General features: G+C 40.7%; 1 protein-coding gene across 3 annotated transcripts in view; it reads left to right on the plus strand.

Annotated features, from left to right (window-relative positions):
* calcr (calcitonin receptor) overlaps positions 1-17,348 on the plus strand; it is a 288,663-nt gene extending 271,315 nt beyond the window's left edge. For all 3 annotated transcript variants that reach the window (XM_059655195.1, XM_048523649.2, XM_048523658.2), the window contains 3 exons: positions 2,889-3,107; positions 4,132-4,173; positions 12,041-17,348. In XM_059655195.1, coding sequence (XP_059511178.1) covers positions 2,889-3,107; positions 4,132-4,173; positions 12,041-12,262 — 483 coding nt within the window. In that variant the 3' untranslated portion in view covers positions 12,263-17,348. The remainder of the gene's footprint in view (positions 1-2,888; positions 3,108-4,131; positions 4,174-12,040) is intronic.
* Positions 17,349-18,027: the final 679 nt, after the last annotated feature.

Raw genomic sequence — 18,027 nt, forward strand, 5'->3', positions numbered from 1 at the left:
AAAAATAGGGACGTACTACTGAGGCTTTATAAGGCTCTGGTCAGACCACATTTGGAATATTTCATGCAGTTTTTGGATCCCATTTCTCAGGAAGGATGTACTAGCCCTGGAGTGGGTTCAGAGGAAGTTCACGAGAATGGTACCAGGAATGGAAAGCTTAACACTGAGGAACGTTTGAGGGCTCTGGGACTATACTCATTGGATTTTAGAAGGATGAGGAGGGATCTAATTGAAACTTTTAGAATGCTGAGTGGCCTTGACAAAGTTGATGTTGAGAATATGCTTCCATTGGTAGGACAGTCTAGGACCCAAGGGCACAGCCTTAGAGTAAAAGGAAGACCTTTTAGAGTGGAGATAAGGAGAAACTACTTCAACGAGAGAGTGGTGAATCTATGGAATTCACTGCCACAGAAGGCTGTGGAGGCCAGATCATTGAGTGCATTTAAGACTGAGATAGGTAGGCTCTTGATTATCAAGGGGAACAAGGGTTACAGGGAGAAAGCAGAATAATGGGGTTGAGGAACTTCCCAGCCATGACTGAATGGCAGAGCAGGCTCCGAGAGCCGAATGGCCTAATTTCTGCTCCTCTGTCGTAATATCTTATGGGCCAATGCACAGTACGGTTCAAGTGAGCAGCTCACCACCACCTTCTCAAGGACAACAATGGATGGGTAAGAAGTGCTGACTAGCCAGTAATGTCCACATCCCACAAATTAATAGAAAAACAAACTTATCTTTGTGCTTGTTAATGTAGCTGATTCAAATTTTGTAAAAATGGCACAATTTCCACACTGTTAAACTACCTGAGTAGTCTTTATAAATATTTGAAAAAATGATCTGTTACCAAATACGATTTGTCACATAATTCACCACATTTCCAACCCTCACTTGCTGCTGCAACATGGTGGTTTAGAGGTTAGAACTACTGCCTCACAGTGCCAGGGACCCAGGTTCAGTTCCACCTTTAGGTGACTGCCTGTATGGAGTTTGCACATTCTCTCTGTGTGGGCTTTCTCCCACAGTCCAAAGATGTACAGGGCTGGTGGATTAGCCATGCTAATTTGCTTGTAGTGTTCAGAGATGTGCAGGCTGGTGGTATGGTCCAGTAGGGCTAATGGGCCAGTTTCTACACTGTAGGTATTCTTAATTCTAATTTTTTTGCCTGATTGTCTTTAATAGTATAATTGCAACATATAGTGATGCTGTTTGCACTGAGTTTCATTCCTTTATTGCTGGCTTTTTCATTCATAGGATGTGGGCAAATTCGGCTGAGTCACTATTTACTGCCCATCCCTAGCTGTCCTTGAGAAGGTGGTGGTAAGCTGCCTTCTTGAACTTCTACAGTCTTTTTGATGTAGATGATGCATTGACACCACTGTTAGTGAGAGAGTTCCCTGGTCAGCACTTTCCCCAATATGGCCTTCTATTTGCCTGCTATTTAGTCGTTAATTGTATGTGCAGTGTTTAATCGCGGTGGGACTACAGGATCAGTGGGAATGGTCACACCACTTGCTTCTGCTTCACTCAAAATCAGTGGTTTATCTCGAATCAAATCCCTGTCCACATCCAAATGAATTTACTTCCAATGTTTGCTCAGTAATAAAGTTGTATTTTCATTTTAAAATTGTAATTTTATTCAGGTATATTTATGTAATGTAGTAACTCATCATTAACAATGAAAATGCTTTAATGCAACTTTAGGTCCATTCTGTCTGTCAAGTTCACCCCAAAAATTGTCCACAATGTGTATGCATTATGGATGTCATCTGTTCCATTCCAATCAGTAAGTTAATTGAGGGATAGTTTTGAAATACTTCTCCACAGACTGTACAGTTGAGTCAATTTATACATTATTCATAATGTTGACTGTGGTTAAGTTGAAAGCAAGTTTGCCTCTAATTCACAGGATTGTGATTTCAAGTTGCATTTTGGAGACCTGAGCACGCAAATCTTCAGCAGACACTCCAGTATAATGCTGAAGGAATGCTCCATTGTTGGAGATGTTAACTGTCTTTCAAAAGATGGCTCAGGTTCAGTCTGCTCCTTCAAGGGCGTGTAAAAATTTCTCACATCATTTACAGAGTGGGAGAGTTACTGTTGATACTCTGATCAATATTTAATTCCTCAACTGATATGACAAAACAGATTACCTGTCATTATTGATTGCTGTTCACAGAAGCTTGCTGGACATGAATTGGCTGCCATGTTTCCCATATATCTACAGTACCTATCCTTCTTAAAGTATTTCATTAGCTTTAAAGTGTTCTGAAATGTCCTGTGATCGTGTAAGATGTTACACAAAATTAAGACTTCCTTTACTGTAATTGTCACAATTAAGTTTAATTACATCTAATTAATATTTTTATTGCCTTGCGCTCAAAAGCATGATCAATTTGTAACTTTTTCTGATAGGATTAGATAAGCGTGTATGTGTAATTTAGTTGAACTAATGTACTAGTTCATTGTCAATAACTTCAGTTCTCTGGAGCTTGATTGATTATGTCAGCGATGTGAGAAAATCTGTTTTGTTTGCTTTCAGTGACGTTTTCTCAGGAGCTGGCATGATCAGTGTTTAAGGGAAGTAGAACATGAGATTGCACGATCTAACAGATAGGACAAGCATGGATGGGCCTAGTGGCCTTTTCCTGTCCTTCATATTTTCGTAGTTTCATGAACGGCCTGTTCATGTACATTTGTATCACACATTTTGTAGTTCAATATCACTGAGCGAAATATTTCTGTAAAATCTCCTTCAGATAAAAAAACCAATCTGTGTATTTTTCATGAACAATTAAACAGCCTCAGTCAAAATCTAAGTTTGCTATCTGGATTTATATTAAGCTATTCATTTTTTGACTGTAATAACATTGTTTTCGTGTCGTTCATAGGTGAACCTTTTCTTCTTGCTCAACATAGTCCGTGTCCTTGTTACAAAGCTAAGAGATACCCACCGTACTGAAAGCAATATGTACATGAAGGCTGTTCGAGCAACTTTAATACTTGTGCCACTGCTGGGAATTCAGTTTGTCATTATCCCTTGGAGACCAGAAAACCGACTTGCTGGTGAAATTTATGACTATATTATGCACATATTTGTGCATTACCAGGTATGCTACTGTTTCCTAAATAAATGTCTTCATTTCACTGAATGCAATTTAAGTATCCCTAGTAATGTGTAATTTATGTTAGGTTAGTCTTAATTAAAATCTTGCAACATATTTGAGCCACAGTGCAACCCTTACCTTTCCACATGATAGTGCACATTCTCTTCCCTTTCCTTGCTTTTTCTTTTCGATTCCCATTTTAGTCTGCAGAGTCAGTCCCCAATTTTCACCTTACTACTACTCCAGCCTTCTTTCTCAAGATACTGGTTCATTTTGTGCATGGAACTGCCTGCTTCAGCAAAATTATGACAAAAATTCCTACCTGTATGCAGTAAAATTCCATTCCCAGTAGGAACTAGGAGCAACAGGGAAAGGAGTAGATAAGAGAGATAAACTGGAAACAGTGCTAAGAAATTAGTTGAAGAGCTTAACCTGGATAATTCTCAGCAGGGAAGACCTATGTTATTTTACAGGGGAAACAGGATTTTCGTGGATTCTTCTACAGAATGCAGCCATGATTTTCCAATGCCTGTACATATGGTTTAGCCCTTAATAGAGGTTGTTTTTGCTATCAAGCCTTTCCTATTGAAAAACAAAATATCTCAAATTTTCCACTAGGTCGACAAATTATTGGAAATGGTATATTTGTCCAGTAACATCTGCATGTTTATTTTTCACTGACTATCAGACTGGCATATTTGGTATCTTATTGGCAATATATAGGTTGACAACATAGTTTCACAAATTCTTTGACTCTGCTGTGCCAGAAAACAGTGAAACCATTAAAGAAGTCAGAGAGTATGTTTGCTTTATGATAAATTGTAAAGTTTCTGAATATCACATATCAAAATATCATGAGATTTTGGTGTTTCTTCCAGGGCAGTTTTGGGGCAATAAATACCTTGGGCTGATGTACAAGGTTCAAGGTGTTTTGCAAGTTCAAGCTTTTGGTGTTTTGATTTCTGTTACTTCATCTTATTTTATATTTTATGTTTAAATTAATTTATGAAAATTTATTTCCCCACAGGGTTTGTTAGTGGCCACCATATTTTGCTACTTCAATGGTGAGGTAAGTAAGAAAAAGCTAAATACAGTGCCTCAGGAAGCAAATCAATCACAATGTGCATTTTCATTTATTATGTGCTTTATAATGTTGTCTTCCGGCAATAAATTGAAGAAATGTGTGTTGACGCACCTTGTGTGCGAGGCATCATACTGTGCATTGGCCTTCTGGTCACAGTTGCTTAGAATTGTAAAATAAACAAAAAATCATAATTGAAATACAAGCAAAAGGATGAAACAATAATTAGTTACTTCAATGTAACACTTTACACACACACACAGTAAGATATCTCAGAGCGTTTACGATAAAGAGCAAAAGAATATTGTGGACACTGAACCTGAGGAAACAGACAAAATAGAGATAGTATGCCCTTGAAGGAGCATCTATTGCAGCCATGTTGAATGAACTAAGGGACGAAAAGGGAAATCACATTACTAGATGTATGTTATAAAAGCAAAACAGAGATAGAACTGCATGCATATTGACAAATTGCTGAGAAGTACAGAAATTAGGGTCATAAGATAGGGAATGTTAATCTTAACATGAATATAAACATAAAAGGAATAGAGGGCACAGATATCTCATAATAAATCCAAGAATCATCCAGGCAAATGAAACTTATGACTGAAAAATATTGTTACATTAAACATGATATTATGGGTTAAAAATGTAGGCACTCAAGTCATACAAAGTAGTATGTCCCTTATTCATTTTTAATCCATGCCTAGTTGGTTGATTTCAGTTAGCTGACAGCAGGAGTAGGAAAATCCATTTCTAGGTCCTGGGACTATGGGGAAAAAAGTCATTAATAATGGCCCTTGCTCCCAATCACAGTCCAGTGGCCTCTGTTTTAAAATTTAAATTGTACCAGGACCACATTGTATTTTAGTGGTGATGCTGCCACAATTGGATATCCTGCTTGTACTCAGTCTAAGATTCCAAGTCAAAATTGGCCAATCCATCAAGGTAACAGAAGCAAATAGCCTCCACAAGACTGAATATTTGAATAAATCAACTCCAATTAGAGAACTTGCTAAAGAAAACAATGCTGCACAATTGGGAAACAAGGAGCTGGACTGATCTTCTGCCTGCAACCAAGACCGAAAACTACTTTATAAATTTTCTTCTTCTCAGTCCCATGGGGCTGAGGTAAATTGTCATGCCCCTACTGTTCCTGAGATCAATTACCTCAGTGCAAAATGAAATTGAACTCAAAACCTTCAGGTTTGCACACGTTGGCAACACGTTGTTTTACCGAAGAGTGGAAGCTTTATTACAATTCTATAATATTAAATGAATAATCTTTAAGGCATATCAAGAGGTAAAAATGAACACCATTCAGTCTGCGCAAGTTAGAAAACCACACTGAAATTAATTCACAAATAAATTTATATAATGCTCAAATTATTGAACAAATGATGCTAACATGACAGAAAATGGAACAAAGCTAGATTATAGAATGTAGAGCTAGATGAACACAGCAGGCCAAGCAACATCAGAGGAGCAGGAAAGCTGATGTTTCGGGCCTGGACCGAGGTCTAGGCCCGAAACTTCAGTCTTCCTGCTCCACTGATGCTGCTTGGCCTGCTGTGTTCATCCAGCTCTACACCTTGTTATCTCAGATTCTCCAACATCTGCAGTTCCTACTATCTCTGAAACAATTTTAACCCCACTGCGAAGTCAAAGGGTCTAGGCCCAAAACATCAGCCTTCCTGCTCCTCTGATGCTGTTTGGCTTGCTGTGTTCATCCAGCTCTACACATTGCCATCCCTTGCCTTTGCACTCAGCAGCCTGACCTGACTCCAAGGGAACCCTGCCATCTAAAAACAAAAATCCCACCTTTACAGACCACTTTCTACCATATTGGATTTGCACAGCCAGGGGATGTCCTTATTTTGTGTTGTCAATCTGTGGCTGAAAATCTGGTCTCACAGCCGACGCAACCCCGCCCACCACCAACGCCAGTGCCACTCTGCCCTCCGCCTCCACAACCATCAGCTCCAGAGGAAACAGCAGCACCCAGCCCTGCCGGGTCTTCACTATCCCCCCAGACCTCCCCCTTACTGAGGACGAACAGTCAGTCCTCAGTAAAGGGCTCACCTTTGTGCCCCTCCACCCACACATGGACGAATACCGGTCACGCTTGGAGATTGAGCAGATTTTCCACTGCCTCCGCCTCCACGCTTACTTCTTCAACCGTGAACCTAACCTTCCCCCTACTGACACCTTCTACTGCCTCCAACGCACCCCCTCCTCCTGGACACCACCCCAAGGCCTCTGACCTTCACTAGACCTCTTCATCTTCAACTGCTATTGTGACATCAATCGCCTCAACCTCTCCACCCCCTCACTCATTCCAACCTCTCCCCTGCAGAACATGTAGCCGTCCGCTCCCTCCGCTCCAATCCCAGCATCACCATAAAACCCACAGACAAGGGAGGTGCAGTTGTAGTATGGCGTACTGACTTCTCTATGGCCAATGCCAGATGCCAACTCTGTGATACCCCCTCCTACTGCCCCTTTGATCATGACCCCACCCCTGACCACCTAACCATCATTTTGCAAACCATCCACAACTTCATCATCTGATGTGACCTCCCACCCACAGCCTCCAACTTCATCGTTCCCAAACCCGCACCGCCCGCATCTATCTCCTTCCTAAAATCCACAAACCTGACTGCCCTGGTCAACCCATTGTCTCCACCTTCTCCTGCCCCACTGATCTTATCTCCACCTATTTTGAATCCATTTTCTCCCCTTTGGTCCAGGAACTCCCTATCTATGTTTGTCACACCACCCATGCCCTCCACGTCCTCTAAAACTTCCAATTCCCTGGTCATCTTTACCATGGATGTCCAGTCCCTTTACACCTGCATTCCCCATGCAGATGGCTTAAAGGCCCGCCACCACTTCCTGTCCTGCTATCCCCCTCCAATGACACCCTCATCCACTTGGCTGAACTCATCCTCAGTTTCAACTTCTCTTCCAATTCCTCCCACTTCCTACAGACAAAGGGAGTGGCCACGGGTAACCGCATGGGCCCAAGCTATGTCTGCCTCTTTGTAGGCTACGTGGAACAATCTCTCTTCTGTAGCTACACTGGCCCTATCCCCCATCTCTTCCTCCATTACATTGAGGACTGTATCGGTGCCGCCTTGTTCTCCCATGAGGAGCTTGCTCAGTTCATCCACTTCACCAACACCTTCCACCCCAACCTTAAGTTCACCTGGACCACCTCTGATACCTCTTTCTCCTTCCTGGACCTCTCTGTTTCCATCTCTGGCAACCACCTGGAAACCGATATCCATTTCAAATCCACCGACTCCCACAGCTACGTAGAATACACCTCCTCTCACCTACCTTCCTGCAAAAATGCCATCCTCATTCCCAATTCCTTTGCCTCTGCCACATCTGCTTCCAGGATGAGGCATTTCGCTCCCAAACATCTCAGATGTCCTTGGTTTTCAAAGGCTGCAACTTCCATCCCTCAGTTGACAAGAACGCCCTTGACCGTGTCTCCCACATTTCCCACTACTCATCGCTCACATCCCCTCCCTGCAATAATAAAATAAACTCAAAAAAGAATGCCCCTCGTCCTCATGTACCACACCACCAACCTCCGGATCCAACGCATCATCCTCCAACACTTCCGCCATCTGCAATCCGACCCCACCACTAAAGACATTTTTCCCTCCCCACCCTTATCTGCCTTCTGGAGGGACCACTCTCTCCAATGACTCCCTTGTCCGCTCCACAATCCCTTCCAGCCCCACCGTACCCAGCACTTTTCCCTGCAACCGAAGGAAGTGTTACACCTGCCCCTACAACTCTCCCCTCACTCCCATCGCAGGCCCCAAGAAAACTTTCCACATCAAGCAGATGTTCACCTGCACATCTGCTAATGTGGTATACTGCATCCGCTGTTCCCGTTGTGGCCTCCTCTACATCGGGGAAACCAATTGGAGGCTTGCGGACCGCTTTGCAGAACACCTACACTCGGTCCGCAATAAACAACTACAACACCCAGTTGCGAACCATTTCAACTCCCCCTCCCTCTCCTTAGATGACATGTCCATCCTGGGCCTCCTGCAGTGCCATAACAATGCCACCCAAAGGCTGCAAGAACAGCACCTTATATGCCACTTGGAAACCCTGCAGCCCAATGGTATCAAAGGGGACTTCATAAGCTTCAAAATCTTCCCTCCCCCTACAGCATCCCAAAACCAGCCCAGCTCGTCCCCGCCTCCCTAACCTGTCCTTCCTCCCACCTATCCCCTCCTCCCACCTCAAGCCTCACCTCCATCTCCAACCTAGTAGCCTCTTGCTGCCCCCTTGATCTATCCATCTTCCCTGGACTGACCTATCCCCTCTCCAACTCCCCACCTACAATCATCTTTACTGGCTCTATCCCTGCCTCTTTGACCTGTCTGTCTCCTTTCCGCCTATCTTCTCCTCTATCCATGTTCTAACCTCCTCCTCCTCTCTCCTTATTTATTTCAGAGTGCCCTTCCCCTCCCCTATTTCTGAAAAAGGTTCTAGGCCCGAAATGTCATCTTTCCTGCTCCTCTGATGCTGCTTGGCCTGCTGTGTTCATCCAGCTCTACAACTTGTTATCACATTATTTCAGCTACTGTGCATACTGCATCACACCAGTCTTCCTATCTCATTTTAACCTGACAACAGTACTTTTGTCCTACAGTTATACCTTTCACAATCTCAACATGTCTTTAAGTGCTCCCTCCCACTCCTTTATTGCTTCCTTCCAGCTGTTCCTTTTGCTCTCTAAAATGGCTTCAGATGTGCCTCTGCATTGATAAAGAAACACAAGTTGTTATTGTAAATTAGTCAGAGCTACTGGCTGAGTGTGTTGTAGAAAATTTCTACCAATCATTATGTGAGGAAGAGTTTTGTAATATAACCCTGAATAGCCTAGTTCTAATTTTAGGCAGAGATAGTAGGAACTGCCGATGCTGGAGAATCTGAGATAACACAGTGTGAAGCTTGATGAACACAGCAGGCCAAGCAACATCAGAGGATCAGGAAAGCTTGACGTTTCAGGTCAGGACCCTTCTTCAGAAAAATTTCTAATTTTAGGCATATGTCCTCTTGTTCTGGACTTCCCAGAAACAGACTCTGTCTACCTACCCTATCAAATTATATAATCAGCTTTAAAGCACTGATTAATTCTTTGGTTGCTCTTCTATGCTTGAGGAGCTCTGCACAACATCTCATCACAGTTTAATAATTTCAGCCATTCTGACTAACCATTTATAGGCTATTGTTGTTCATTTAGAGGTTAGTTGTGTGATAAGCCCTTGGCTGCTAACTTAACTTCAGTCTAGTGATCACAGGAATGTTATATGGACATGTTTATGCATTCATTTCACAAAAACTACCAGTAGTAATCACTATCTTACAACTAGCTGGGACGAAGGCAAGAGTAAATTACTAGTGAGAACTTACTATCTTATTTGGTACTACCTTAGTTGCTCGCCTTTTTAAGAACATGAGTTTTCTTTTGTAGGCCACTCTGTTAATTTACAAATCAGGGGTTACTTTCTTTCGATTAATAATTATTACAAGCTATCAATTTTGGGAATGCGTGGGAGTGGTAGTGGCAGGCCTGTACCCAGAGTAAAGGTCAAAATGAAAACAGTGTCATTTATTGATAAAATTTATGGGGTAAAGTATGTCTAGGTCCATTGAAACATTGAGAACAAAAGCAAGCTTAGGCCATTCAGCCCTTCAAACTTGGTTTGATATTTAATTTGATCTTGGCTGGCCATCCAACTCAGTACCCTCTTCCCACTTTCTCCCCATACATTTGATCCCATTAGCCTCAAGAACTACATCTAACTCTTTCTTGCAAGCATTTAATGTTTTGGGGCCGAATGCTTTCTGCAGCAGAAAACCCCACAGTCTCATGACTCTGAAGGAATTTCTCCTCATTTCAATCCTAAATGGACTACCCTGTATCTTTAAATTATAACATTTGGTTCTGGACTGCCCAATCACTGGGAACATACTTCATACATTTACCTTGTCTAATTCCTACACTGTGATTAAACTATCCGTTCTCCCAAAAATAGCTTCCACATTGACAATATAATTGAGTAAAAAATAGCTGCCTCATGAATATATTTTCATACGTCAAAATTCTTATGAAGGCTGTTACTTTTAAATCAGACACAATTAAAAGTCTTGTACAGCAAAAAAGCATTAATTAAGATGCTTCAATTGTTTGAATGCAAAATTTATTTTCTTACACCAAACAAATCACCAAAATTTCAAGTGCATGGAACTGTTTGCACATTCAATTAGATATTAATTAATTATTAATATCAAGATATACAAGGTGTGAATGGTTCATAGAGAATGATTCCAGGGCAGCTTACAGAATGAGCAGTTATTATAAGCAGTAGTGAGACATATCAATACACAGTTGGAAAATAAATGAGGCGTATTGTGTATGAGAGCCTTGTTGTTACTGTATGAGACTGATGTAATCAAAAGATATAATTATAAATCCCACCATGGTAACTTATGACAATTGACTTCAGCAAATCTGGTAACCTGCAGGTGAACACAAATACAAACGACAATGGAATGACTGTGAATAATCATTAAATCCCACTGGTATTTTAATAGATATCTACCACCCCTTCATATGATTCCAATCCCATGCTGCATTATTAGCTATTAATACCTTTTCAAGTGGCCTAGTATTGAAAGAGAAAATGAGAAACAGATGGCAAAATTGAAACAAAGCATTTGATAAAGAACAAGGAGCATTTGGGGAATAAATGAGTGACAAAATACTTTATTGTGAAATGTTATGTTCTCCAAGACAGGGAGTGTCTTTCACAGAGAATTGACACTTTGGCAGTCAGCATCAAGTATTTACTTGTAACACACTGTATATACAAGATATTGCTTTCTTCTCAATATGCCAATTATGGAATTGATCTCCTGTTGATAACTTTAAAAAGCTACAGTTAAGGTCAAAAGAGATTTACTACTCCCTTATTAACGATTTTTGTCAGTAAAACGAATGCCACTTTTACATTAGCACCGCCTCAGATAGGCAATCTTATTGTTTACAAAACCCAAAGTTGCTGTAAAACTCAGCAGGTCTGGCAGCGTCTGTGAAGAAAAATCAGAGGTAACGTTTCAAGTCCAGTAACCCTTCCTTAGAACTGATTTTTTAATCTTATTTTCAGTTTTGTTTAGTCTGTTTCATATTCCAACTTCTCCCCTTACTCAGGCAAATGCAAAAATAAACCATTACACTTAAATTTATGACTTTCTAAATCGCACATACTTTTTAAGTAAAGTTGACGAAAATAGAAATGTTCGCTTCTAAGCCTCAAGGATGTAAAATCAACCTGCTTCTAGAACCAATGGACAGTCTACTTTATTAAGAATAATGTAACAAAAATACCAAACTCATCAAATCCAACAGGTAGCTCTGAACCCTTGAACCTAAACTGGAATTATGTTGGGGAAGCTAAGTAAAAAGTAAATACAAAATACAAAACTCTGCAGCCTGTTTCGGGGCATGAATTTCAGGTCAACACCAGAGTTTACCAGGAAAGTAAACAGAAAGTATGGTTTCAGGGTTGGAGAGAGGTTGGAGGGGGTAGGGGGTCAGTGTGAGGGAGGGGGAATGGGGGAGATGTTAGGGCGAGGTCGTGTAGAGATTCTGTGTCATGGCCTGCACTGCTATTGTATCTGTGTTCGGCCGGGATATTTGTGAAAGAGCAGCAAATGCCATAAAGCGCCATACTTGTGCCGCTCATAAAAATGTACATTAAACTGCATGGAGCTTATTGTGTCAAACGAATGATGGATTTTTCATTATGTTAACTCTTAGATGCAGGCAGCTCTGAAGAGACAATGGATGCAATATAAAATGCAATTGGGTCAGCGACGTCGTGAGCACTGCTCCATGCGTTCAACCTCGTATACAGCGACATCTATCACGGAGGTTCCTGTTTACCTGTATCATCAGGACAGCAATAGCGAACATTTAAATGGCAAATACATGGAAGAATCTGAAATTGCTGCCCTAAAGTCAAAAGAGATGTACGCCTAACTTGCCTGAAAATAATAATACAAGCCACATTTTCCCCATTTAAATGTAGACTCCAGTATCAACTGTCAGTCTCTAAAATAGGCAACGTGACCCAGCAGGATAAAAAAAAGTCAACACTTTCCTGGTAGCAGAAGCCTAGAATGGAGCCAGATGAGACAGATGTTGCAATATTTCATACAATGCTACTTGCAGAAATCTGACTGGAAAATGGAGCTATTAGTTGACACAAACGCTGTTTCCATGGCTGCGAGTCATTGAAAAAAGACAAGGCCCTGCTACAAAAGTGTGACTGAGAAGAATTCAAAGAGCTTGCACCAAGATTGCAGACTGCACATAAACGCCAAGGCAGTGTGCAACATAGCACGTTGTGTAGTAAATCTGAGCCAAGCACTTTGCTGACTTCAACCAGTTGATTTATAACTTTGAATTTTATTAGCTGGCTTTTGTTACACTCCTCATAAAAGTTAAGAAGCCTTGAAGATTTAGTTGTTGTCCCCAAAGCCAATTCCTGTGTTAATACTAGTTTGAAATTAGTGCAAGTTGTTGCAATTTCACAGACTTACAGGTCTTTCTGGTTCACATGATGCACCTTATTTCCTAGTATTGTAACTTTTTACTGTGAAGACTGCATGCACAATGCTACATTGGGCAGAAGGTCTCTATGTGATCAGTGGTCCCACTGCTGGGAATGGCAGTGCTCCTATGGGAATAAGCAGTGAGAACCTGAGCCTTGTTTTACCTACAGCAGTATAGTAAGAAGGTGCCATCAGCATGATCCCCACTACTTTCAAACAGAACTAGCAGCTCACCAGCACCACAATTAGAGATGGGTGAGTCTGCAGGAAGAAGGAGTGAGTACCTCCATGCTGAGGCACCCTCAAAAGCAAGTCTATGAGTTTTTACTTAATCATACTAGGGCCAGACAGGTAGACCCACTATTCATGGAAGGAGGTGCACCATCCAGCATGGTTCCCTTACTCCGGGTAAGCCATTAGGCAATCTCACTATAGACCATGGGCATCATAAAAAAACTAGTTGACAAGTTTCCAGGATTTATCTAGCTATCTTTTGCATAGAAGCGCTACCTTCCAATGCCAACAAGGATGGGAAGAAACTCTGACTTGATTAATTAATTTGTTCAAAAGCCCACACATCTCCAGTTGGCAAATGGCACATTCTTGAGGTCCCACCTCCAAGGATACACAGTGGTGGTGGGTAGACCTTCTGATATCTTCCACCACCATTTTACAAGGTCACCCATCTCTCAGCACACCTCAAGAGGGCTAGTAAAATGCTGCCCCAACGCCCACACACTACTGTCATGAGTACAGTCATGTGATGTGAAATTAGAGCACGACTACACTAACAGGAATATTGTCAGAATGTATCACTCAAGACTCTTCCATCATGGCTTGTCTGTGCATTAAAAATTAATAATGGTGAACTCAGCCGTGACTCAGTTGGTAATGCTCTCACCTCTGAGCCAGCAGATTGTGGGTTTAACTCCCTCTCCAGTCCTTAAAGTCAAGTCTGGGGATGGAGTGGGCTCATGTACATGGAGGTAGTGTCCCTATCTCTTAACTAGGAGCCCTCGGCTCAAGTCCCACCTATTCCAGATGTGTGTAATGACATTTCTGAGCTGGTTGAATTGGGAAAGCATTCAAAAATCAAAGCTGACACTTCACTGATAAGAACACCATCTTTTGGAAAAGGTGCAAAACCAAGAGCCAGCCAATGTCAGAGTGAAACATGAAAGATGCCATGTTGCTATTTGGGTCTTGTATCAGAGCCATTATTCAGAACTCAGCAAACTTCATAAAACAGATTGTTTGGTCATTATCATGTTGTGTTTTGTATTTACTGAGTATAGGTAGGCTGCATTTCCTACAACAGTGACTGTGCTTAAGAAGTAATTATTTGGCGAAAGACACCTCTATAAGTATAACTCTTTTATTTAATAAACATATAATTTAGCTTAATTATCAATGCAGTTTCTGATTCTAGCCAAATATGAGCATTATTCATGCTGTCTGAATGCAGTGATCTGAAGCAGCACAATGGCATTACAGGATGCAGAGCCAGACAAAAAAAGCATAGCTGAGGAATTCCTTTAATATTGATACTTTAACAATATGTTTGCATGAGAATCAGGGTTTTGAAGGTACTCTGTCTCTGCTGTGTGTAGAATATTTAAAGGTTAGCACAGTATAAACATATATACTAATGCTCATAGATTGGGTTCTCTGAAAGCTAATGGATTCTCTTGCCGTGATATGTTCACATTAACAATTACAGCTTTCTTCAGGGCCTGTGTCAAGATTAAATTTAATTAGGTTTCTTTTAGTATCAATAATCAACAAATCATGAAAGCAAGACTATGGTGGAAAAAGCCATTACATGTTATGACACCAATGATCTTTTCAGTAAGGAGCTCTGAATGATTCTAATTTTTAAAAAGCCAGTTTGGAATGAATGAAGTTCATTTTCGCGTACATACCAAGCTATTTAAAATATTGCATTTTATAAATTTTTTGAACATTATCTTTAAATAAAACATTAGAAAATTATGACAGGCTTCTCCATGCCAAAGCAGTTGCAAAATAAAAAGCATGCATTTAAAATTCCTCTGGTGCCTGTGAATTGTCACATCATTGGTTCATCAATGAAGATTTGCCCTCCCAGTATTCTTACTGAGAGTGTAAAAATTTTCTTGCCGACTGCTTTTACAGTTTGTCTGGAAATACTGAACAAGGAAAATCATGTAAACATCAGAGAAATTGTTTCTCCCATCTTACATAGGAGATAGTTGATGACTAAACATCTTTTGCATTATCAAAAGGTAAAGTCACCAGAGTCTCACTGGACCATAGGGCTGCTCTTTTATTAAAGAGGCATGACAGCAGTTTAATATGAGAGTCACCATGCCCCAGGTGAGGGGAGAGGAAAGTCCTTCATGGTAACCACAGCTGCTGGTGTAGAAAGTGTAACCCATGCTATTGGTGTCATTCTACATCAGAAAATGGCCATCCAGCCCAGCATACTGGATTAGGCAAAGCTAAATGAAAGTAATCAATGCAACCTTAGTTTATTCAGAAGTAGAATGAACTCAAGTGAGCAAGTAATCTCATCTAGGTTCAGAACTTTGTCCATGATTTTTACTAAAAATTTATTGCAGTATATATTTCATGGGTTTCACAAAAAGGATCAGCCTTCAAACCTAAAAATAACTTTCAACTATAAAAAAGTTGAGTATTATAACAAATATGATGAATTCTCAAATTCCGGAACAACTTCATGAGAGCCCTTTGTATGAAAGGGCTTTTTAACAATATAAGCATCTTATTTTTTTTAGAATGATGAGACCCAAGCTATGGTCTGGAAAACTTGAGCATACATAAGCATTGATAATACCAGGAGAACATATAATAGTCCAATTAAATGGGCACAAATGTCCACACCTTGATCATACTTATCTGGTTGACAGGATGCAACAATTTGTTTATAAGATGCTGCAATTAATTTTTGCCGCAAGATGGGCATTTGTGTTATGTTGCTACCATGAGACCCAAACAATACTGCAGCCCAGATCTCACTCTCATCAAACCAGTACTCTATTTCACTCACTTTGGAGATCAAATAATTATGACATTTTAATAACAGGCAATAATTGCTGTGAGCCATGTTTTAATCAACTCCAGGAGTCCCATTAAAGTTAGGCTGCTGAATATTTGATACCACAAGGCAGATCATAGATGGGTCACACTCCAACCAATTAAATCACAATTGCAACTGAAGTCTAGTGCACATTATAACACACCATTTTGCATATTAAGGTAACCTTCCTGCTGAACCAGGTAGGCACTCTGGTCAACCAGTAAAAGTGGTAATGACAATAGCAAAAAAAAACAGCATAAGAAGGCAATTAAATGTGATAATACTATTACTGCTATTATACAAAGTGGTCACAGTTAAAATCAATCTCTTAAATTCTAATTATGAGACAATAAAATAGCATTTCCATTGCTACATGTAACATTAAGTGATGCGCAAACAAGGGAAGTTTTATGTGTTATAAGTAAAGGTATGGAATGCACTACCTGGAAGTGTGGTGGAGGTCAGTTAAATTGAGGCATTCAAGGGGCCATTGGATGGTTATTTAGATGGAAGTGGTGTGCAGGGATATGGAGCAAAGGCAGGAGATTGGCACTAGCTGATAGAACTGGTGCAGGTATGATGGACTGAATGGTTTCCTTCTACACCAAAACAATTCTGTGATTAAAAACACCTTGCTGCCAAAGCATGGGGCTGCTCTTCAATCTGATTATTCTTGTGGAAGCTAAATGGGGTGGTTCCAATGAAGTGGTAGATGTACATACTTTTGTCTTGTTCCAGTCCAATCAAAAAGGCTGGTGACAAAGACCTCCGCCCAAAGCCAGCAGGATCTTTCTGAAAGGCGCAGACTAGGTACTCATTAGATAACTGGGGCACAATTTTAAATGAGAGCATGGTGAGGAATGCTGCTTGATAGGGACAGACTAATCCCCATCCAAGGAACTTTCAATTACATAACATTTCACCACCAAATGGCTCCAAAATAATGGATTCCATGCTAGGCAGGCTGACTTGCTTCAAGAAGTAATCAATGTTAACATTAATTTACAAAACAACAGAAAATCTTTCATACCAACCAGCATGTTCTTATATTCACCCTAGCCCATGTCTTTTTGTACTTTAAAAACGATTTAACAATTTTATATGTAAGGAATTATGTACGCTCATTGCTTAACACAATACGTAGTGTTCTGTTACGATGTGCAGTGTAGATAATTTTACAATGAACAAGCTGTAAGGTATCTACAGAAAGAAACTCTCTCTGTGCACTTGTCCTCTAGTCCATGGATTTGTTTCTAATGTTTAAATTTTAACTTGCATCTCTATGTCAGTGTTTACCTCTAACACAGTTCATGCTTATTATTCATATTTGTGTGTCCCCAAACTGTTCCCAGGTTTGTGTTAAAAGCATTACTAACTGAAATAAAATTTCTGGCTTTTGAAATAGCTGTTATTTAAAATTTATGTGAATTAAGTGCACCATTAAATTTGAATTCAAAATATTGCCTCTTTGTATTAATTTAAGGCTGAATTTTATTAGTGATCAGCAAAGTGTTGATTTTGAGGAATTACATGGAGGGTGTTTCTCCGTAAGGCTTGGTGGGATTTCTCTTACTATCTTCCTGAACTAGCCTCATTATCTGCATTCCTGTGGCACCCTGCTCACGGTAACCTCCCACTCAGCACTGGTGGAAGTACTGCCAAGATCTGTAGGGTTACCTTGAGCTATGTTGTCTCTGATATCTCAGATTGGCAGCTGCTGTAGTGGCTATCTTGATGCTCACAGCATTGCCTTGTATTGCCTTGCATTGCCTTTGTAGTACTTTAAAACCTCAGCTGGAGATACTAGGGTCCTATTACTTCAGTTTTGCCTTGCCAGTCTGTGTAGACACAAAGGCATGAAGCTTGTCACAATTGTCAGTCGGCATCAGTCTAGCCAAGGGTGATAACCTTCACTCAGGGGTTTCAAGAAGAGTAAGTCAAGGACAGGTTCTAATAACAGTCCAAGGTCTTGGATAGGGTCAGTCAGCAACTTGGGGTGGCCAGGGTCTGATACTCTTCTCACAAGAGGTGAGGAGCCGAATGTCAGGCAGCCTACTACTTGCTTCGATTCTGTCTGCCTTATTATGGGCAGTTCTGTGCCTGGAATGAAA

This window comes from Stegostoma tigrinum, chromosome 2 (genome assembly GCF_030684315.1).
Source record: "Stegostoma tigrinum isolate sSteTig4 chromosome 2, sSteTig4.hap1, whole genome shotgun sequence".
Classification (NCBI taxonomy): domain Eukaryota; kingdom Metazoa; phylum Chordata; class Chondrichthyes; order Orectolobiformes; family Stegostomatidae; genus Stegostoma; species Stegostoma tigrinum.